At 43.8% G+C, this 23222-nt stretch overlaps 2 protein-coding genes across 4 annotated transcripts; both read left to right on the plus strand.

Annotated features, from left to right (window-relative positions):
- Positions 1-9788: 9788 nt before the first annotated feature.
- Positions 9789-14565, plus strand: LOC106578882 (uncharacterized). Its single transcript, XM_014158119.2, has 4 exons — positions 9789-9913; positions 10348-10654; positions 10761-10848; positions 11950-14565. The coding sequence occupies exons 2-4, from the start codon at positions 10361-10363 to the stop codon at positions 13380-13382; spliced, it is 1815 nt and encodes a 604-aa protein (XP_014013594.1). The 5' UTR covers positions 9789-9913; positions 10348-10360; the 3' UTR covers positions 13383-14565.
- Positions 14566-15557: 992 nt separating this feature from the next.
- On the plus strand, positions 15558-19678 carry LOC106578895 (uncharacterized). Of its 3 annotated transcripts, none has more exons than XM_014158146.3 (4): positions 15558-15628; positions 17323-17702; positions 17814-17889; positions 18144-19678. In XM_014158146.3, exons 2-4 carry the CDS (start codon positions 17355-17357, stop codon positions 19526-19528), a joined length of 1809 nt encoding a protein of 602 aa, XP_014013621.3. In that variant the 5' UTR covers positions 15558-15628; positions 17323-17354; the 3' UTR covers positions 19529-19678. The 3 variants fall into 3 exon arrangements, with proteins under 3 accessions (XP_014013621.3, XP_014013613.3, XP_014013625.3); XM_014158138.3 differs by having other exon boundaries at positions 15617-15746; XM_014158150.3 differs by lacking the exon at positions 15558-15628 and adding an exon at positions 16315-16511.
- The last annotated feature ends 3544 nt before the right edge of the window (positions 19679-23222 follow it).

Here is a 23222-nt window from a genome sequence, read left to right on the forward strand (position 1 = left end):
TCAAAGTGCCATGAAAATAAAGTGATTTTCGTAGCAGGTAAGGAGAGCATTTACCTAACCAAAACCAGTCTCCTAACCTGCTACGAAAAAGTCACTAAAATATTTAAGTGCCTTGAGAAGAGTTTCCCTTATGGTCCCTGACCTAGTCTAGCTCGTCTTGGTAAGGCTGATGCTCACTGACACTCTGCTTCTCTTTTCACTCAGAATGCCAGTAAGGAGGATATTAGAGGCACTTTAGTCAACAAGATGAAGATCAAACAACGTGCAAAAACAAAACCACTGCACAAAAAACCAAGGGGACTAAACACCATGGAAACCTGGGTATAACATAAACACAACATGACCCACAGTCAGGTGATGACTCCACCGGCAGAGATTAATCAGATTGTACCCAAGCCCTCTCAAAGAGCACCAGTTCAACTCATCATTCATATTCTAGTCCACTCCACAAGGATCCTGTGGTAGTGCTAACCAGGTTGGCTGAGGTAAGTAGGATTAGTGTTTTCTAAGGTCCCCCTGCTCAAGAAAGCACATATACATGCCCGTCTGAAGTTTGCCAATGAACATCTGAATGATTAAGAGGACAACTGGGTGAAAGTGTTGTGGTCAGATGAGACCAAAATGGAGCTCTTTGGCATCAACTCAACTCGCCGTGTTTGGAGGAGGAGGAATGCTGCCTATGACCCCAAGAACACCATCCCCACCGTCAAACATGGAGGTGGAAACATTATGCTTTGGGGGTGTTTTTCTGCTAAGGGGACAGGACAACTTCACCGCATCAAAGGGACGATGTATCGTCAAATCGTGGGTGAGAACCTCCTTCCCTCAGCCAGGGCATTGAAAATGGGTCGTGGATGGGTATTCCAGCATGACAATGACCCAAAACACACGGCCAAGGCAACAAAGGAGTGGCTCAAGAAGAAGCACATTAAGGTCCTGGAGTGGCCTAGCCAGTCTCTAGACCTTAATCCCATAGAAATCTGTGGAGGGAGCTGAAGGTTCGAGTTGCCAAACGTCAGCCTCGAAACCTTAATGACTTGGAGAAGATCTGCAAAGAGGAGTGGGACAAAATCCCTTCATGAGATGTGTGCAAACCTGGTGGCCAACTACAAGAAACGTCTGACCTCTGTGATTGCCAACAAAGGTTTTGCCACCAAGTACTACTAAGTCATGTTTTGCAGAGGGGTCAAATACTTATTTCCCTCATTAAAATGCAAATCATTTTATAACATTTTTGACATGCATTTTTCTGGATTTTTTTGTTGTTATTCTGTCTCTCACTGTTCAAATAAACATACCATTCAAATTATAGACTGATAATTTCTTTGTCAGTGGGAAAATGTACAAAATCAGCAGGGGATCAAATACTTTTTTCCCTCACTGTACAGGGCGAGTCTGAAGCTTCACCTGCGCACACACTCAGGGGAGAGACCTTTCAAATGTACTGTGTGTGACAAGCAATTTGCCCGACTCGACCACCTGAAGAACCATCATCTCACTCACACAGGTGAGAAACCATAGAGGCCATTTGAATGTTCTGAATGCCACAGCCGGTTTATCTGTTCAGGTTCTCTGACCCTGCACATGAGGACCCACACTCACCGTGATGTAAAGCCATACTCCCGCCAAGAGTGTGGGAAGAGCTTTTATGAATAGAGTCATGTGAACGGCCACATGAAAATCCACAATGGGAAACGTTATTCCTGTCCCCTCTGCTTTATCAGCTTTGCTCGCAAGTCCAACCTCTCCAAATACCTGCTTAGATGTCATAAACCTAAATGATAATGATGTATGTTTTTAACATAACACATTTTATGAAGCTGTTACTCTTATGAATGAATAGGAGTGGAGTCCGATCTCTTGTCTGATGTGTGACCACAAATGCTAACGAAATGTTGCTCCCCTGTTTATGATAACACCACAATGTTTTAGCAGTCCTCCAGTTGGGTCACAATGAGCTCCATGTATTGAGACAGTGACATGTTTTGGCTCTGTACTCCAGCACTTTGGATTTGAAGCGATACAATGACTGAGGTTATAGTGCAGACTGTCAGCTTTAATTTGGGGGTATTTTCATCCATAGCGGGTGAACCGTTTATAAAGAAGAACACTTTGTACATATTCCTCGCCCGTTTTAAGGGAAACGTTAAATTATTTGGTCCCATATTCCTAGCACGCAATGCTTACATCAAGCTTGTGACTGGATGCATTTGCTGTTTGTTTGGGTGTGTTTCAGAGTATTTTGTGCCCAATAGAAATTAATGGTAAATCATGTATTGTCACTTTTTTTATTATAAATAAGAATAGAATGTTTTCTTCTATATTAGTGGCTACCATGATTACGGATTATCCTGAATGAATCGTGATTAATGAGTGAGAAAGTTAGAGGCATAAATATCATACCCTCTGACAAAATCTTAACCTCCCATGTTATTGTAATGGTAAGAGGTTAGCATGGGGTATAATATTTGTGTGTCTGTACTCTTAACTTTCTCACTCGATATTCACAATGTATTCAGGACTATCAGTTATCATGGTAGCATCCAACAAGTTTGTTACTCTACTATCTTGATGTAATCATTTGGTCCCTAGGAATATGGGACCAAATACTAAACCTTTGACTACTTCACTACACAAGTGAATTTGTCCCAATACTTTTGGTCCCCTAAAATTGAGGGACTATGTTCAAAAAGTGGTGTAATTTCTAAACAGTTCATATGAATAAAAATACTCAAATTAAAGCTGACAATCTGCACTTTAACCTCATAGTCATTGTATCATTTCAAATCCAAAGTGCTGGAGGTACAGAGCCAAAGGACCAAAACAAGAATTCACTGTCCCAATACTTTTGGAGCTCAGTGTATATTACGTTGTTACTTTTGTTCTATGGGTATTTGTTTTTAACCAGTAAAATGTAATCCACAAAAGTAATTATCACGAGGGCCATGAACAATAACTAGTAATGCTGTATACTCAAAGAAGGAGTTTTATCTAACTTTTCTGGTTAAAAAAAAAAGTGAAATTGTTGAGGTGGTAACTTTTTGAGGACACAAGCTCAAGTACACAGTACAAATATGATGCATAGTTTCATTGTATTTCCTATTCAACAAAATTGTATGAATAAGACTTGAAATGACTTGCTTTCTGAATATAGCATAAATAAATTATAAAATGACACTAAGATTTCATGTTCCTTATAACTTTAAATGACATATTTGTATGTTTACTGTCAATGTTTGCCCCCATTGCTGTGAACGTCTCACAGAGCTCTAGATTGGCTTCATGATCTCGTTAGGAACTCTCCTTTCATTTCATATTAATATTTTTTGTTTAAAATCTATGAATTGTTTTAGATTGATTTATAGCCAATAATCTCTGAATGTGCAACTGTGATGAAACCACTCCTGCTGCGCTATGATACAAGGATTTCAGGCATGGGCTTTGTCAGTGGCTGTGATGTTGGGTTCAGCCAGGAGCTGGCCAGTTGGAAGAGCGATTGAAATGATAGAAGGGACATCCCAGCTTCAAGTGGTCTAAGATTTCACATCCTACGTTAGAGGGTCTGAACCTGTACCAGAACCACACAGGTCTCCCGAACGGGACCTTAAGTCTAAGAGGTTTTAAACACTAGTTGTTTTTGTGTTTTTTTTATTTGCTCTTTAAACAAACAAATAAAATATACTGATGTACAGAAGATGGTATCATGACTGATTGTCCTGGTGATCCGTAGGTGATAATACATTCTGAAAGAGCTTCAGTTTTTTTGCTTTGTGTTTTTAGTGTATTCCTTGATTTGGAAAAATAATTTATGTAAAGGTCACGCCCCTAGTATTGTTATAAACATATTTTTTATCTAAGTTAATTAGTTAGAGACCACATGATTTGCTTCAGTCCATAAGCCGTCATTGGCCATTTTCTTTGTTGTTTCAACCTTTTAGTTAACTAGGCACGTCAGTTAAGAACAAGTTTTTATTTACATTGATGGTCTAATCCGGACGACGCTGGCCAATTGTGCACCGCCCTATGGGATTCCTGCTCACGGCTGGTTGTGATACAGCCCGGGATCGAACCAGGGTCTGTAGTGATGCCTCTAGCACTGACATGCTGTGCCATTCGGGAACCCTGCACTGGTTGTGATTTATTGCATTACCAAACATTTGAACATGGTTGACAAGCATATAGTATTATTTCTCTCTCTCTCTCTCTGTATGTCTGTGTTTGTGTGTGTATATACAGTGCATTCAGGAAAGTATTCAGACTCCTTCACTTTTTCCACATTGTTATGTTACAGCCTTATTCTAAAATGGATGAAATACTTTTTCCTCAATTTAAACACAATACCCCTTAACGACAAAGCAAAAACAGGTTTTTAGAGTTGAAAAAAATGAAATTACATTTACGTAAGTATTCAGACCCTTTACTCAGTACTTTGTTGAAGCACCTTTGGCAGCGATTACAGCCTTGAGTCTTCTTGGGTATGACGCTACAAGCTTGGTACACCTGTATTGGGGGAGTTTCTCCCATTCTTCTCTGCAGATCCACTCAAGCTGTGTCAAGGTAGGTTGCGGGGCATCATTGCACAGCTATTTTTAGGTCTCCAGAGACGTTCGATCGGGTTCAAGTCCAGGCTTCTGCTGGGCCACTCAAGGACATTCAGAGACTTAGGGTTGCTGCAGATATTTTTTTTGTACCCTTCCCCAGATCTGTGCCTTGACCAAATCCTGTCTTGGAGCTCTACTGACAATTCCTTCAACATCATGGCTTGGTTTTTGCTCTGACATGCACTGTCAACTGTGGGACCTTATATAAATTAAATCAAATTTTATTGGTCACATACACATGGTATGTGACCAGTAAAGTGTAGCGAAATGCTTGTGCTTCTAGTTCCGACAGTGCAGAAATATTTAACAAGTGATCTAACAATTCCACAACAACTACCTAATACACACACATCCAAGTAAAGGGAATAAGAATATGTATATATAAATATATGGATGGGCCATGACCGACCGGCATAGACGAGATGCAATAGATGGTATAAAATACAGTATATACATCTGGGATGAGTAGTGGAAGATATGTAAACATCATTATTAAAGTGGTATTAATGAAGTGACTAGAGATCCATTTGTTCGAGTGGCCAATGATTTCAAGTCTGTATGTAGGCAGCAGCCTCTATGTGTTAGTGATGGCTGTTTAACAGTCTGATGGCCTTGAGATATAAGCTATTTTTCAGTCTTTCAGTCCCAATTTTGATGCACCTGTACTGACCTTTCCAAATCATGTCCAATCAGTTGAATTTGCCACAGGTGAACTCCAATTAAGTTGTAGAAACATCTCAAGGATGATCAATGGAAACAGGATGCACCTGAGCTCAATTTTGAGTCTCATAGCAAAGGGTCTGAATACTAATGTAAATGTGATATTTCAGTTTTTTATTTGTAATACATTTACAAAAATGTCTAAAAACCTGTTTTCGCTTTGTCATTATGGGGTATTGTGTGTAGATTGATGAGGGGGAAAAAACGACTCAATACATTTTAGAATTGGACTGTAACATAACAAAATGTGGAAACGGGCCTGAATAGTTTACAAATGCATTGTATATATTGTGTTTTTTTTTTATTTAACTTGGCAAGTCAGTTAAGAACAAATTATTATTTACAATGACGGCCTACACGAGCCAAACCAAGACCACGCTGTGCCAATTGTGCGCCACCCTATGGAACTCCCAATCACGGCCGGTTGTGATACAGCCTGGATTCAAACCAGGATGTCTGTAGTGACACATCTAGCACTGAGATGCAGTGCCTTAGACCGCTGCGCCACTCAGGAGCAGTATTCAATATAGTGCAGACATAGGTCTACGGTGCAGACTAGTAGCTAGTCTGCACCGTAGCCATACAAACGCTTCAGGCCATACAAACGCTTCACACCGCGTGGCCGCTGCCACTCTAACCTGGTGGTCCCAGCGCGCACGACCCACGTGGAGTTCCAGGTCTCTGGAACTGCCGGTCTGCGGCCAACAAGGCAGAGTTCATCTCAGCCTATGCTACCCTCCAGTCCCTCGACTTCTTGGCGCTGACGGAAACATGGATTACCACAGATAACACTGCTACTCCTACTGCTCTCTCCTCGTCTGCCCACGTGTTCTCGCATACCCCGAAAGCATCTGGCCAGCGGGGTGGTGGCACTGGAATCCTCATCTCTCCCAAGTGGACATTCTCTCTTTCTCCCCTGACCCATCTGTCTATCGCCTCCTTTGAATTCCATGCTGTCACAGTTACCAGCCCTTTCAAGCTTAACATCCTTATCATTTATCGCCCTCCAGGTTCCCTTGGAGAGTTCATCAATGAGCTTGACGCCTTGATAAGTTCCTTTCCTGAGGATGGCTCACCTCTCACAGTTCTGGGTGACTTTAACCTCCCCACGTCTACCTTTGACTCATTCCTCTCTGCCTCCTTCTTTCCACTCCTCTCCTCTTTTGACCTCACCCTCTCACCTTCCCCCCCACTCACAAGGCAGGCAATACACTTGACCTCATCTTTACTAGATGCTGTTCTTCCACTAATCTCATTGCAACTCCCCTCCAAGTCTCCGACCACTACCTTGTATCCTTTTCCCTCTCGCTCTCATCCAACACTACTCACTCTGCCCCTACTCGGATGGTATTGCGCCGTCCCAACCTTCGCTCTCTCTCTCCCGCTACTCTCTCCTCTTCCATCATATCATCTCTTCCCTCTGCTCAAACCTTCTCCAACCTATCTCCTGATTCTGCCTCCTCAACCCTCCTCTCCTCCCTTTCTGCATCCTTTGACTCTCTATGCCCCTATCCTCCAGGCCGGCTCGGTCCTCCCCTCCTGCTCCGTGGCTCGACGACTCATTGCGAGCTCACAGAACAGGGCTCCGGGCAGCCGAGCGGAAATGGAGGAAAACTCGCCTCCCTGCGGACCTGGCATCCTTTCACTCCCTCCTCTCTACATTTTCCTCTTCTGTCTCTGCTGCTAAAGCCACTTTCTACCACTCTAAATTCCAAGCAGCTGCCTCTAACCCTAGGAAGCTCTTTGCCACCTTCTCCTCCCTCCTGAATCCTCCCCCCCCCCCCTCCTCCCTCTCTGCGGATGACTTCGTCAACCATTTTGAAAAGAAGGTCGACGACATCCGATCCTCGTTTGCTAAATCAAACGACACCGCTGGTCCTGCTCACACTGCCCTACCCTGTGCTTTGACCTCTTTCTCCCCTCTCTCTCCAGATGAAATCTCGCATCTTGTGACGGCCGGCCGCCCAACAACCTGCCCGCTTGACCCTATCCCCTCCTCTCTTCTCCAGACCATTTCCGGAGACCTTCTCCCTTACCTCACCTCGCTCATCAACTCATCCTTCACCGCTGTCTACGTCCCTTCCGTCTTCAAGAGAGCGAGAGTTGCATCCCTTCTGAAAAAACCTACACTCGATCCCTCTGATGTCAACAACTACAGACCAGTATCCCTTCTTTCTTTTCTCTCCAAAACTCTTGAACGTGCCGTCCTTGGCCAGCTCTCCTGCTATCTCTCTCAGAATGACCTTCTTGATCCAAATCAGTCAGGTTTCAAGACTGGTCATTCAACTGAGACTGCTCTTCTCTGTGTCACGGAGGCTCTCCGCACTGCTAAAGCTAACTCTCTCTCCTCTGCTCTCATCCTTCTAGACCTATCTGCTGCCTTTGATACTGTGAACCATCAGATCCTCCTCTCCACCCTCTCCGAGTTGGGCATCTCCGGCGCGGCCCACGCTTGGATTGCGTCCTACCTGACAGGTCGCTCCTACCAGGTGGCGTGGCGAGAATCTGTCTCCGCACCACGTGCTCTCACCACTGGTGTCCCCCAAGGCTCTTTTCTAGGCCCTCTCCTATTCTCGCTATACACCAAGTCACTTGGCTCTGTCATATCCTCACATGGTCTCTCCTATCATTGCTATGCAGACGACACACAATTCATCTTCTCCTTTCCCGCTTCTGATAACCAGGTGGCGAATCGCATCTCTGCATGTCTGGCAGACATATCAGTGTGGATGACGGATCACCACCTCAAGCTGAACCTCGGCAAGACGGAGCTGCTCTTCCTCCCGGGGAAGGACTGCCCGTTCCATGATCTCGCCATCACGGTTGAGAACTCCATTTTGTCCTCCTCCCAGAGTGCTAAGAACCTTGGCGTGACCCTGGACAACACCCTGTCGTTCTCCACTAACATCAAGGCGGTGACCCGATCCTGTAGGTTCATGCTCTACAACATTCGCAGAGTACGACCCTGCCTCACACAGGAAGCGGCGCAGGTCCTAATCCAGGCACTTGTCATCTCCCGTCTGGATTACTGCAACTCGCTGTTGGCTGGGCTCCCTGCCTGTGCCACTAAACCCCTACAACTCATCCAGAACGCCGCAGCCCGTCTGGTGTTCAACCTTCCCAAGTTCTCTCACGTCACCCCGCTCCTCCGCTCTCTCCACTGGCTTCCAGTTGAAGCTCGCATCCGCTACAAGACCATGGTGCTTGCCTACGGAGCTGTGAGGGGAACGGCACCTCCGTACCTTCAGGCTCTGATCAGGCCCTACACCCAAACAAGGGCACTGCGTTCATCCACCTCTGGCCTGCTCGCCTCCCTACCTCTGAGGAAGCACAGTTCCCGCTCAGCCCAGTCAAAACTGTTCGCTGCTCTGGCACCCCAATGGTGGAACAAGCTCCCTCACGACGCCAGGACAGCGGAGTCAATCACCACCTTCCCGGAGACACCTGAAACCCCACCTCTTTAAGGAATACCTAGGATAGGATAAAGTAATCCTTCTAACCCCCCCCCCCCCCCCCCTTAAAAGATTTAGATGCACTATTGTAAAGTGGTTGTTCCACTGGATATCATAAGGTGTAAGTCGCTCTGGAAAAGAGCGTCTGCTAAATGACTTAAATGTAAATGTAAATGTAATTAACAAAGAGGCCAGTGCCATAAAAGGCACTTTCTGACATGGTAGCAACCCGCAACATTATGATCATGTTGGGAATAGATCGCTGCTATTGCTGGTGGTTTGTTTATTAATAGACTAGCTAGCTATATACAATGATGGCCTACCAAAAGGCCTCCTGCGGGGATGGGGGCTGGGATGAAAAATATAGGACAAAACTCACATCAGGACAAGAGAGACAATACTACATAAAGAGAGGCCTAAAACAACAATATAGCATGGTAGCAACACAACAGGACTACAACATGGTAGCAGCACAAAACATGATACAAATGTTATTGGGCACAGAAAACAGCACAAAGGGAAAGAACACTGTATATATTTGCACACACTGTATATATATTTTTCTATTGTGTTATTGACTGTCCCTTTGTTTATCCCATGTGTAACTCTGTGTTGTTTGTGTTGCACTGCTTTGCTTTATCTTGGCCAGGTCGTAGTTGTAAATGAGAACTTGTACTCAACTGGCCTACCTGGTTAAATAAAGGTGAAATAAAAAAAATATATATATATATATATATATATATATATAAAGAAGGTAGAGACAACAATACATCACGCGAATCAGCCACAACTGTCAGTAAGGTGTCTATGATTGAGTCTTTGAATGAAGAGATGGAGATAAAACTGTCCAGGGAGTATGTATATACTGTATATCTATCTATATTGTATATCTATGGTAGTATCATTCCTACATTTTGTCTACAATTTATTATGTACATGATTCCACGGGAATATTCCTTTAAGAATACACACCCAATCAACAGTCTCTTAATCTTTGGCTATTACCTGATTGGCCAGTTGTCCCCGCTAAAGTAAATTGTTTTCTGGTTTTAATCTCGGCCAGTACGAAATCCATGCTGTTTTATCCGTGAAGATTAACGAGAAACAAAAACTGTTTCTGGTGAATTTGGTAATATTTGGGTGAGACAGGTTAAAAGTTTTCTAACGTTAGCTTTCTTGCTTGCCAGTATATAGCATTGAATTGCAGGTGGTGGTTTGCTATTTTAGCTCGCTCTGTTCGCATCAACAAAGATCATTATTGGCTAGCTACCTAGCGCTAGCAGTAGTCAATTTAGTGCAGACACAGGTCTACGGTGCAGAGTTGTAGCTAACTTGCTACATCATTAGCAAAGAGGCTAGTGCCATAAAATACTATAAACGGCACGTTCTGACATGGTAGCAACCCGCAACATTATGGGAATGTCAATCGATCGCCGCTGTTGGTTTGTTTATAAGTAGACTAGTTCGCTAGTTCATAGCATTTGATAACGCAGCCTAATGTTACATTTTTGTGTTGGATGGGTGATGGCCTGGTCTAGCTCTTGAGTTCAGTCAGCTTGGTCTTTTCCCCACAGAATTCAAAGAAAGATGAATGTTAACCAGACTGAGGTACTCAAGTCAACTAGATGGAGAACAAACCTGGAGAAAGTTAACATAACCAAGAGGACTAAACAGTCCAAAACGAATGGGGTTACTTTGAACTCCATCCAAATAAAAAATGAACCAAGGAACTTTGAGCAGAAGGAAACTGGTGATGGTGACCGTTCCAAACTTTCCTTGCTGAAGAAGCATGTAAAGCAACAACAAACTACATCCAACCAACTGACCATGTGTAGTCCGATATCATGGAGTCCTCTAGTGCTGTTAACAAGATTGTCTAAGGTCAGAAGAGTTAGTCTTTCCAAACATGTGACAGTTAATAACTAGACAAGAGTGTTTAGATTGTTGGTTAATGCATGCAGTTTTCTTCATCAATCTAATCCATAAGGTGGTGGTTAAGACTCTTCTGAGAGATACTAAAGTGTGTTTGGTGAAGGAAGAGACAGATGCCAGGAGGGATGAAGACAACAATGGAGGTAGGATATAGTGTTCATACATACTTCAGTCTACTCCCAACACTGCAGTTTAACCCTGTAAGAGCCTTAATTCATGTCAAACACTACATAGTTCATCTCCTGTGACCCAGATATAGTGCTGAGTGATTAGTGCTTTTTGAGGTCTGTTCTGTTTCAATTAAAATATAAAAAAGTTCACGGTTTTCAGTTTGGATCAGTTTAAAACCTTAAATGCACCATGCATTATGTGGGTTGAATGCTGTAACATACAATATAACAATTAATGAAAGTCATTTGATGCCCATTACTGCTTATCACTTATTAACCATAATTTATTCCCATTACTTTACTTAACTTAAAATATTTGTCTATTACACTTTATTATTACATTCCAAGTCATCATTTCCTCTCTATAGAGCTGCTGCCTATTTTCTGACAAAATCACTATTTTAGTAGTTCAGTGTAAATAAGGCATACTTTTATGACTGCTGATTACCAACTATCAATCACTTAGATCATGTATTTTCAGGTAAAGATACCTCTCGAAGCAACTGCTCTCGATCGTGCATTCTAATGTCTCTTTTACATAGGAGGCGTAAAAGAAACGGACCGGACAAGTAGGCACGTAATGGATTATGGTCATTGTAGTTAATTACTACGTTTTCACTGCAAAACTATGTAGACTATTTGGGAACTACAACTCCATACTACATTGCAGAGTTCGGGCTTGATCTGATTAATCTCTAGAGAAACTGTGCATTGAGCTCACATCAAAATAAATTGAATTTGAATAATTGAACCGACGTCGGTCATTGAGGTTTTCTTTTTTTAAATAACCAACATTTCGGTTAATCACTCGGCACTACCCAGATGTATCTCTTAGAAGCATTTGTGTCCTATCATCTCTAAGATGTAGTGATTATGTAGAAAACAAGTGTTGCAAAAATCCTTGGGTCTCACAGGATTAAATGGGTGATGAATTACTGAAGGTGAATTAAATGTCAGCAAGGATTTCTAACTTGTTTTTTTTGAGGAAAATGACATTTCTGTTCCCTTTCTCTCCTTTTATCATACCCTTTTTCTTTACCTTCCTTCCTTCCACCCATCTCTGTCCTCCCTCAGTCTTGTCTCCTCAGTTCTTTCCTTGTCCACACTGCACCATCTCCTTTACTGACTGTTACTTCCTGGAGAACCATATCAAGAACAAACACCAGAAGCAGTACCTGGCCATGTTGAAAAGCCAAGTCTCAAAGAGTAAAAGAGTGTACGGCCCCACACACAGCTGTCCCCACTGTAGCTGCATGTTCCATACACCACGACAGCTAGATATTCACACCCGCCAGGCCCACCCCTCTGCCCGTCCCCAGAAACCTTCCCATCCCCGCAGGGTTCCGGGGAAACTCCACCCCTGTCCGCAGTGTGCCCGCAGATTCCCTTACCTGGGCACCCTGCTGAAGCACTGCAAGAATTTGCACAAAATGGCCGTTGTTCGCATCGATGGACACCTTAGTTGCGCGGATTGTGGGAAGAGCTTTGAGAATTGCTGGGGACTGGGGCCTCACCGGTGTCACGAACCAGAGGGCACTAAACCTAAGGACATTAAGCCTGTGATATGTCTGGAAGTCGGCTTCCATTGCTCCGAATGTGGCAAGATCCTCACTACTCCTACGAGCCTGAACACTCACATGCGCATCCACACCGGAGAGAAGCCTTATGAATGCAAGGAGTGCGGCAAAAGATTCTCGAACGGCAGCAGTTTAGGCAAACACCTGCTGATACACAAGGGGGTCAAAGAATTCAAATGCCAGGATTGTGGGAAGGCTTTCGCCCAGGCAAACCTTCTCAGGAATCACATGACTGTTCACTCTGGTGAGAGAAAGTTCTCCTGCTCCCATTGTGACAAGCGGTATGCATACAGGGGTAGTCTGGAGCTTCACCTGCGCACACACTCAGGGGAGAGACCTTTCAAATGTACTGTGTGTGGTAAAGACTTTGCTGACAAATGTTATCTGAAAACACACCTGAATATCCACAACAACCAGAAAAACTACCATTGTGGGGTTTGTGGGCGGAAGTTCATAAGGCTTGGGTTGTTGAAGTTACACATGCGCTCACACACCGGGGAGAGGCCCTACCACTGCACAGTGTGCGACAAGAAGTTTTTTAGACTCTCACACCTTAAGAACCATCATCTCACTCACACAGGTGAAAAACCATACACGTGTACAGAGTGCGGTAAAAGCTTCACTCAGTCTGGAGATCTGGCCAAACACAAGCGCCACCACACTGGGGAGAGGCCATTTGAATGTTCTGAATGCCACAGCCGGTTTATCTGTTCAGGTTCTCTGACCCTGCACATGAGGACCCACACTCACCGTGATGTAAAGCCATACTCCTGCCAAGAGTGTGGGAAGAGCTTTTATGAACAGAGTCATGTAAAAGTCCACATGAAAATCCACAAGGGGAAACCGTATTCCTGCCCTCACTGCTTTTTTTGCTTTGCTCGCAAGAGCAACCTCTCCAATCACCTGTCTAGATGTCCTAAACTTAAATGAGTTAAACCTATGAATGGGGGGGGTGGATTCGTTCCCTTCAGTGATCGATGCTGGACAACAGATGCGAACTGTACCCCTACTGTGTATGATAACTCCATATCACAGAATCTACCTATGATGCCACAATGTCTTTAGCAATACTCCAATTTGTTCATATACATTAGATTGTTAGTTACGTTTTTGTCTGTTTGTTTTTAACCTGTATTTTATATTTTTAAATAAAAAAAATTTAAGGGACAGTGATATACAGAAGATGGTTTTACTGATTGTCCTAGTGATTAGTAGGTGATAATGTTTCGAAAAGATGATGGGATGTTTATTTTCCTTTTTGTTTGTAGTGTATACCTTGATTTGGAAGAAGAGGAGCATTTATGTAAAGGTCACTCCCCTAGTATTGTTATAAACATGACTTTAGATTCATGGGGCTCCTGAGTGGCGCAGCAGTCTAAGGCACTGCATCTCAGTGCTGGAGGCGTCACTACAGACACCTGGTTCGAATCCAGGCTGTATCACAACCGGCTGTGATTGGGAGTCCCATAGGGTGGCGCACAATTGGCCCAGCGTCGTCCGGGATAGGCCGGTGTAGGCCGTCATTGTAAATAAGAACTTGTTCTTAACTGACTTGCATAGTTTACTTTTTTTTAAATTAAGTTAATTACATAAAGACCACTTGAACAGTTGGAACACATGATTTGTTTCAGTCCATAAGCCATCATTGGCCTGCACTGGTTGTAATATTGCAGTGCTAAACTTATGAAGCCATACTTCTGCCAAGAATGTGGGAAAAGCTTCTATGAACTGAAACACTTTAGATGCCACATGAGGACACGGGGGAGAGATCGTACCCCTGCCCCCCTTTCTTCTCCAGCTTCACTCACAAACCAAACCTCTTGAAACACCTGCCTAATGTTGTAAATTATCATGATTTGGCTTTTTTATATAACACTGTATATAATGAAATGCATTGTATTCATAGTTATCACTTGGAGATGACTCCGCCACAGTGAAATTATAACGTTATAATGGATAGTCATTAGGTTATAGTTACATAGTTCATTAAACAATGTTTTGTACTTTTTTTTGTATTTTTTTTTCTTAATTTCATCGCTTTTTAAATGATATACATGAGATTTGTATGCCGATTCCTGGTGATGACTGACAATAAAGGTGACAGTTTGTGAAATATGGCATGTCTGTTTTGTGCTTAAAGGTAGACTCAGCGAAATGACATTGCCACAAGCAGCACCACAGATATTGCGATGAGCCAGATGCCAGACTTTGCTCTCACACAGTATTTGCGCCAGTGGAGGCTGGTGGGAGGAGCTATAGGAGGATGGGCTCGTTGGAATGTCTGGAATGGAACCGAGTCAAACATGGTTTCCATGTTTTTGTTTTTTACTTTTCCATTTATTCTATTCCAGCCATTACAATGATTCTGGCCTCCAATAGCTCCTCCCACCAGCCTCCTCTGATCTACGCTATGTGCATGGTTCACTTCATACTATTACAGCGTGATGGCACCAGGACCAAAACCGCAGAGAGATTTAGCCTCGCACTTCAATGCACTTAGTTCTTGCAGGAATTGACCCGCTATGTTGTTTACTTTGTGCATGTACGTCATATCGCTGAGTCTACCTTTAACGTAAATCCACATGAAAACATGAACCCACATCACTCCCAGAGTAATGTCAATTAACAGGGTTACCACTTGAACAGAGAACCACCCATCCTGTCATTAACTGATTTTTACTAGTCCATAAGCTAAGAACCATCATTGGCTTGTAGTGGTGTTGATATGACCTTGTCATGTAGATTATTGGTTCCCAACTAAGGGTACAAGCCTAGGAACCCTGGGGGTACTTGAGAAGACTCATGAGACTATAGGCCTACTGGTAAAATGCACATTATGGTATACTTCAAGGGTACTCCAGACAAAGCATATTTTAGTTGGTGGTACAGTAACCAAAAACGGTTGGGAACCAATGCTGTACTGTATCGTTCCCACATTTTGACAGAAGAGGCCTGTTATTATTGCAATTAAATAACTCTTTTTATTATCATAAACATAACATATTTCCAATATCATTTATTTTGAGGAATATATCTTTAACAATCCACACCAATAAACCGCCTCCAAATCGTTGTTGCATATCGAGGAGCCATTACCTGATTGGTCAAGGCCACGTTGAGTAGGCACTTTAAGGACATAAAGTAGGAAGTGCAGCGTTTTTATGGCGTCGAAAAAGGTAGGCGAGGCTGTGTTGGCCCTTCTATCATTGAGCATTTACGAGATATAAAATAATACGTTAGCCTTTGCTGTATTATTCTCATCAACAAAGACGAGACTACTTGTTAACGACTAAGGTGAAACTCCATATGATTATTGCATTTTCGTTTTCGTGTGTTGCACCAAAGATACTGGATATAATGACGAGATGCTTGTCTCCGCCCTAACAATGGGGATTCGTTGTCTACAGAGCATAACGGCGGGCTCCCCCCTATTCCTTTCTTTAGATAGGTGGATACATCTCGTTTTTTGAATATTCTATGAGGGGTGTTGACGTCCGCCGCCTGTAAGACCGTCTCGAATTTCAACAGGAACAACTCTTGTATAAAGTGTTTTTTCTCAAAGCTGCCGGGATGTCAGTGCATCACACTTATATCAGTATACTCGTAACAACCTAAGCATTACCAAACTTATATTATATAAAATAAGCCACACGTATAAAAATATAATTTCCTTTTTATCGTGACTAAATTCGACACTCATTGCCCCGACCCCATACACACACTCCTCACATAAATAATGATCTGCTTAACGTGGACACATTTTGGGCAGAGACACGCTCTCGCTTTGCCTCTTCCTATCTGGTTGCACTTGCGTTCAGTAGTATCGATGAATCACACGATTACATAGGATTGACGTAAACGGAAGAACCAAGGACAGGATGGTTCCAGGGGCTATTCATTACGCTGATTCTGTTTCAAAACGTTTCTTTAACGGAAGCAAAAGGAACGAAACGGGGAGGGACTTATCTGAATTTGTCCAATAGAAACTCGTGGTTGGACTAATGATTACACCCCTGATGTTCTGAGATTTTCTCTGGTGTTTACAAAACAACTTCTGCTGTGAGATTATTATATTTTAGACCTTATTAGACCTGTTTAAAGGCGTTACGTGGTCAATCTGATGTTTGCATTGGCGTTCAGCATTTACGGCGATACGCCTCTGCAGAAGTCAGGGCATGTATATTTATTGCGCTTTGCGGAGCAGCGCAGATCTGTTGTAAAGGAAGTTGTCAAAGAATGACTTTGTGTTTATACAGGACCTCCCATCCCCACCTACCGTCACCCAACAATGTCAATGCGAAGGAGCTATATGGAGCCCTCCACATTGTTACAACATTTGGGAGGCGCACGGCGGTGCTGTATGGAGCTCAATTTGGCCTCTGCATGCCACCAGAGGCTCCGAGATTGCGTCACACTATCCATATAGAGCCTCTGACCACATTTTCGTATCAAGCATTAATCGGCTTTTAGACAAAGCTATTTTTAACGGTAGAGCAAAGGGTGGCACTATATGGGAAATTAATGGCTGCAGTATTGCCGTTATAATGACTACATTATGCATGGAATTGTATAAAATTGTGTATTCTAATTTAAAATGTATGTTCTGTACCTATCTATTCATGTTATGTAATATGTCATGTTTTGTTGGGACCCCAGTAAGAGTAGCTGCTGCTTTAGCAGTAGCTAATGGGGATCCTAATAAAATACTAATCCTAGCAGCTCAAGACATTAGCTAGTTAGACCGCTGCACCACTCGGGATCTCAGTGCTAGAGGCGTCACTACAGACCCTGGTTCGATATTAGTATGATCCCTGCCTGTTATTGCTCTCTAAGGGATGATGCTAAATAAAACCTGGTCTTTTCCCCACAGAATTCAAATGAAGAAGCACTCCAGTCAACAAGATGAAGAGCAAGCCTGGGAAAAAGCAATACAACAAAACCAAGTGGACTAAACACCATCGAGGCCCCATCAAAACAGAGTGTGGAACACAGTTAGATGATGTTGACTGCAATAGAGAAGAACCAGACATTAGCCAATCACCCTACATTACTAAAGGGGTATATATCAGCTCCATCCAAATCAAAGAGGAACCAACAGACTTTGAACAGCAGGGAATGGGAGAGGAACCAAACCGTTCTGTTCCTTCCATCCAGAAGAACCACATCAAACATCAAAATACATCCAGTACTATGACCCGGTGTAGCGAGATATCATGGAGTCCTGTGGTGATGCTAACAAGATTGTCTAATGTAAGAAGAGTTAGTGGTCTTTCCCAACATGTGACAGTTAGTAACTAGACAATAGGAGTTAGAGTTTTGGTTCATGCATACTGTGGTTTCTTCGTCTTTCTAATCCATAAGGTGGTGGTTAAGACTCTTCTGCGAGACACTAAAGTGTGTTTGGTGAAGGAGAAAAACCCAGACGAGACAGATGAAGGTAGGGCATAGTTCATACATCCAGTCCACCCTCAACACTGCATTTGAAATGGGTGATGGGATTACTTGAACATCATTTGAACATTAATTTACCAAACTTTGAAATTAATTTTCAGAAAATATATTTACTCAAGCATTTTATTGTTGAATGAGGAAATGTAAGTAATCACAACTATGTTCTGTTTCCTCTCTCCTCCCATCGCTCTCTTCTCACTCTTTCTACCTTCTTTCCACTGCTCTGTCCCTCTCCCTCAGTCTCTACTTCTCAATTCTTTCCTTGTCCACACTGCACCATCTCCTTCACTGACTGTTACTTCCTGGAGAACCATATCAAGACCAAACACCAGAAGCAGTACCTGGCTTTGTTCAAAAGCCATGTCTCAACAAGTAAAACCGTGTATGCCGCCACACACAGCTGTCCCCACTGTAGCTGCATGTTCCATACCCCACGACAGCTACACGTCCACATCCGTCAGGCCCACCCCTCTCCCTCTCTAAGGAAACTCCACCCCTGCCCCTATTGTGCCCGGAGCTTCCAGTACATAGGCAGACTGCATACTCACTGCAAGGTTTGGCACAAAATGTCTGTCGCTTTCACCGATGGATACCTCAGTTGTGCTGACTGTGGGAAAAGCTTCAAGAATTCCTGGGGACTGGGGCCTCACCAGTGTCACAAACCTGAGGGCACTAAGCCTGAGGATGGCCCTGTCTGTATGAACATTGGTATGCCATGCTCAGAGTGTGGCAAAAACTGCTCTAGTCCTCGGAATCTGCGCATTCACATGCGCACACACACCGGCGAGAAGCCTTACGTCTGCAAGGAGTGTGGCAAGAGCTTCTCAGAAGACAGCAGTTACCGCAAACACATGATGATACACTCGGGGGTCAAGCCATTCAAATGCCAGGATTGTGGAAAGGGTTTTGCCCGGATGTGGCACCTCCGAGTTCACATGACTATTCACTCTGGCGAGAAGTCTTTCTCCTGCTCCAAATGTGACAGACGGTTTGCATACAAGGACTGTCTGAAGCTTCACCTGCGCACACACTCAGGGGAGAGACCTTTCAAATGTACTGTGTGTGGTAAAGACTTTGCTTACAGAAATTATCTGAAGACGCATCTGAAGATCCACAACAATGAAAGGAACTACCATTGTGGGGTTTGTGGGCTGAAGTTCATAAACAGTGCTGCATTGAAAACCCACCAGCGCACACACACTGGGGAGAGGCCTTTCCATTGCACAGTGTGTGACAAGACATTTTTCCGACACGCACACCTGAAGAACCACCAGCGCACTCACACAGGTGAGAAACCATACACCTGTACTGAGTGCGGTAAAAGCTTCACTCAGTCTGGAGATCTGACCAAACACAAGCGCATCCACACTGGGGAGAGGCCATTTGAATGTTCTGAATGCCACCGACGGTTTATCTGTTCTGCTGATCTGACCAGACACATGAGGATCCACAATAACTCACGGCCATATCCCTGCCAAGAGTGTGACAAGAGATTCCGCTTGGCCAACCACCTTAAAATTCACATGAGGACCCACACTGGGGAGAGACCATACTCCTGCCACCGCTGCCATCGCACCTTTGCTCGCACCCACCACCTCACCGGTCACCTGCCTAGATGTCGCTGAATGATGAAATTAGACTATATAAATAAACTCTTTTACTCTTATTGTAGTTATTTAATAAGGGAACAGTGATGTACAGAAGATGATTTTGTGCCCGACTCTGACCTGGTAATGCTAATAAATAGTAATGACATTAAAGGCCTGTATATTCTGTTGTGTAGTTCTGGTGTTTTTGTGTATGCCAACTTGATAATTGAGTTGGAAGCGTGTGTAGCCAATAAGAGAGTCATATCACATACATTTCAGTCTCCCAGTATTCATTGGTCTTGGAGGTGTGCACTGGCTGGTTTTCATATTGCAGCATGTCTGACTCTGCATATTACAATATGCAAGCTATTGAAGAGGAATGATTCAAGCTCTTAAAGTCTCTGCATGATCAATCCGCCATCTGCAGTGGCAGTATAGCGTTTACTGAGATGCAGCCACCGCAGTAGTCAGAGGAAACAAACTTTTTAAGTAAGTAGGTTTGTGTTTATACAGGACTTTCCGCCCCCACCTACCGTCAACCAATCATGTCAATGCTGGGCTATACAGAGCCCTCCGCATTGTTACAAAATGTGAGAGGCGCACAGCGATGTGGTACGGAGCTTGATTTGGCCTCTGCATGCCTCCGGAGGCTCATACACGCCATACAAAGCCTCCGACCACATATGCAGATCAAGCATAAATAGTTTTTTAGGCTACACTATCATTCCCACATTTTGATAGTCAAATGAGGACATAGGGACATTCTCAATTGGTTAGCTAATTCTTCCATCCTCTCCTTGCCTCCTTTTGAAAAAGGTCAAAGGTAATCAAGGAAATTTGCATCCTGTAGCTCTAACTCCAAAAAGTTTTGGGACACTAAAGTCCATGGAGAGTAAGAACCCCTCCTCCCAGCTGCCCATTGCACTGAGGCTAGGTAACACTGTCACCACCGATAAATCCACGATAATCGAGAATTTCAATAAGCATTTCTCTACGGCTGGCCATGCTTTCCTCCTGGCTACCCCAACCCCGGCCAACAGCTCCGCACCCTCCGCAGCTACTTTCCCAAGCCTCCCCAGCTTCTCCTTCACCCAAATCCAGATAGAAGATTTTCCGAAAGAGCTGCAAAACCTGGACCCGTACAAATCAGCTGGGCTAGACAATCTGGACCCTCTCTTTTTAAAATGATCTGCCGCCATTGTTGCAACCCCTATTACCAGTCTGTTCAACCTCTCTTTCGTATCGTCCGAGATCCCTAAAGATTGGAAAGCTGCCGCGGTCATCCCCCTCTTCAAAGGGGGTGACACTCTAGACCCAAACTGTTACAGACCTATATCCATATATCCAGTTAATAAACAGATCGCTGACCATTTTGAATCCCACCGTACCTTCTCCGCTGTGCAATCCGGTTTTCGAGCTGGTCACGGGTGCACCTCAGCCATGCTCAAGGTACTAAACGATATAACCGCCAACGATAAAAGACAGTACTGTGCAGCCGTCTTCATCGACCTGGCCAAGGCTTTCGACTCTGTCCATCACCGTATTCTTATCGGTAGACTCAACAGCCTTGGTTTCTCTAATGACTGCCTCGCCTGGTTCACCAACTACTTCTCAGATAGAGTTCAGTGTGTCAAATCGTAGGGCCTGTTGTCCAGACCTCTGGCAGTCTCTATGGGGTACCACAGGGTTCAATTCTCGGGCCGACTCTTTTCTCTGTATATATCAATGATGTCGCTCTTGCTGTGGGTGATTCCCTGATTCACCTCTACGCAGACGACACCATTCTGAATACATCTTGCCGTTCTTTGGACACTGTGTTAACTAACCTCCAAACGAGCTTCAATGCCATACAGCACTCCTTCCGGGGCCTCCAACTGCTCTTAAATGCAAGTAAAACCAAATGCATGCTTTTCAACCGTTCGCTGCCGCACCCGCCCGACTAGCATCACTACTCTGGACGGTTCTGATTTAGAATATGTGGACAACTACAAATACCTAGGTGTCTGGCTAGACTGTAAACTCTCCTTCCAGACTCATATTAAACATCTCCAATCCAAAATGAAATCTAGAATCGGCTTCCTATTTCGCAACAAAGCCTCCTTCACTCATGCCGCCAAACATACCCTCGTAAAACTGACTATCCTACCGATCCTCGACTTCGGCAATGTCATTTACAAAATAGCTTCCAATACTCTACTCAGCAAATTGGATGCAGTCTATCAAAGTGCCATCCGTTTTGTCACCAAAGCCCCTTATACCACCCACCACTGCGACCTGTATGCTGTAGTCGGCTGGCCCTCGCTACATATTCGACGCCAGACCCACTGGCTCCAAGTCTGCTATAAGTCTATGCTAGGTAAAGCTCCACCTTACCTCAGCTCACTGGTCACAATAACAACACCCACCCGTAGCACGTGCTCCAGCAGGTATATCTCACTGGTCATCCCCAAAGCCAACACCTCCTTTGGCCGCCTTTCCTTCCAGTTCTCTGCTGCCAATGACTGGAATGAATTGCAAAAATCGCTGAATCTGGAGACTTATATTTCCCTCACTAACTTTAAACATCAGCTATCTGAGCAGCTAACTGATTGCTGCAGCTGTACATAGCCCATCTGTAAATAGCCCACCCAATCTACCTACCTCATCCCCATATTGTTTTTATTTACTTTTCTGCTCTTTTGCACACCAGTATTTCTACTTGCACATCACCATCTGCTCATCTATCACTCCAGTGTTAATTTGCATATTTCCATTAGGGACCGCCTACTCTGTGCGGGTGTGCAATAATCCAAATCAAATTTTATTGTTCACAAACATATATTTAACAGATGTTATTGTGGGTGTAGCGAAATGCTTGTGTTCCTAGCTCCAACAGTGCAGTAATATCTAACAATTCACAACAACACACAAATCTAAAGTAAAAGAATGGAATTAAAAAATATATAAATATTTAGCACGAGCAATGTCGGAGTGGCATTGACTAAAATACAGTAGAATAGAATACAGTATATACATGAGTAAACCGATGAGATGAGTAAACATTATTAAAGTGACTAGTACGCATTTCACTGTAAGGTCTACAGGTCTACACATGTTGTATTCGGCGCATGCGACTAATAAAATTTGATTTGATTTGATTTAGTGCTCTATTATTAAAGTGGCCAGTGATTCCATGTCTATGTATATAGGGCTGCAGCCTCGAAGGTGCAGGGTTGAGTAGCCGGGTGGTAGCTGGCTAGTGATGGCTTTTTAACAGTCTGATGGCCTTGAGATAGAAGCTGTTTTTCAGTCTCTCGGTCCCAGCTTTGATACACCTGTACTAACTTCTCCTTCTGGATGATAGCGGGGTGAACAGGCCATGGCTCAGATGATTGATGTCATTTGATCTTTTTGGCCTTCCTGTGACATCGGGTGTTGTAGGTGTCCTGGAGGGCAGGCAAATGGGCAGACCACACCACCCTCTGGATAGCCCTGCGGATTTGGGCGGTGCAGTTGCCGTACCAGGCGCTGATACAGCCTGACAGGATGCTCTCAATTGTACATCTGTAAAAATTTCTAAGGGTCTTAGGGGCCAAGCCAAATTTATTCAGCCTCCTGACTTTGAAGAGGCGCTGTTGCACCTTCTTCATCACACTGTCTGCATGGGTGGACCATTTCAGATTGTCAGTGATGTGTACGCCGAGGAACTTGAAGCTTTCCACCTTCTCCACTGCAGTCCAGTAGATGTGGA

Source organism: Salmo salar, chromosome 02, assembly GCF_965601325.2.
Source record: "Salmo salar chromosome 02, fSalSal1, whole genome shotgun sequence".
Classification (NCBI taxonomy): domain Eukaryota; kingdom Metazoa; phylum Chordata; class Actinopteri; order Salmoniformes; family Salmonidae; genus Salmo; species Salmo salar.

Excerpts from the sequence above, each read along its gene's own strand:
- LOC106578882 (XM_014158119.2), top strand. The coding sequence starts at position 10,361 with ATGAATGTTAACCAGACTGAGGTACTCAAGTCAACTAGATGGAGAACA. Across the intron at positions 10,655-10,760 it reads TGTTAACAAGATTGTCTAAG|GTGGTGGTTAAGACTCTTCT; the intron begins GTCAGAAGAGTT and ends CTAATCCATAAG. Across the intron at positions 10,849-11,949 it reads GGATGAAGACAACAATGGAG|TCTTGTCTCCTCAGTTCTTT; the intron begins GTAGGATATAGT and ends GTCCTCCCTCAG.
- LOC106578895 (XM_014158146.3), top strand. The coding sequence starts at position 17,355 with ATGAAGAGCAAGCCTGGGAAAAAGCAATACAACAAAACCAAGTGGACT. Across the intron at positions 17,703-17,813 it reads TGCTAACAAGATTGTCTAAT|GTGGTGGTTAAGACTCTTCT; the intron begins GTAAGAAGAGTT and ends CTAATCCATAAG. Across the intron at positions 17,890-18,143 it reads CCCAGACGAGACAGATGAAG|TCTCTACTTCTCAATTCTTT; the intron begins GTAGGGCATAGT and ends CCTCTCCCTCAG.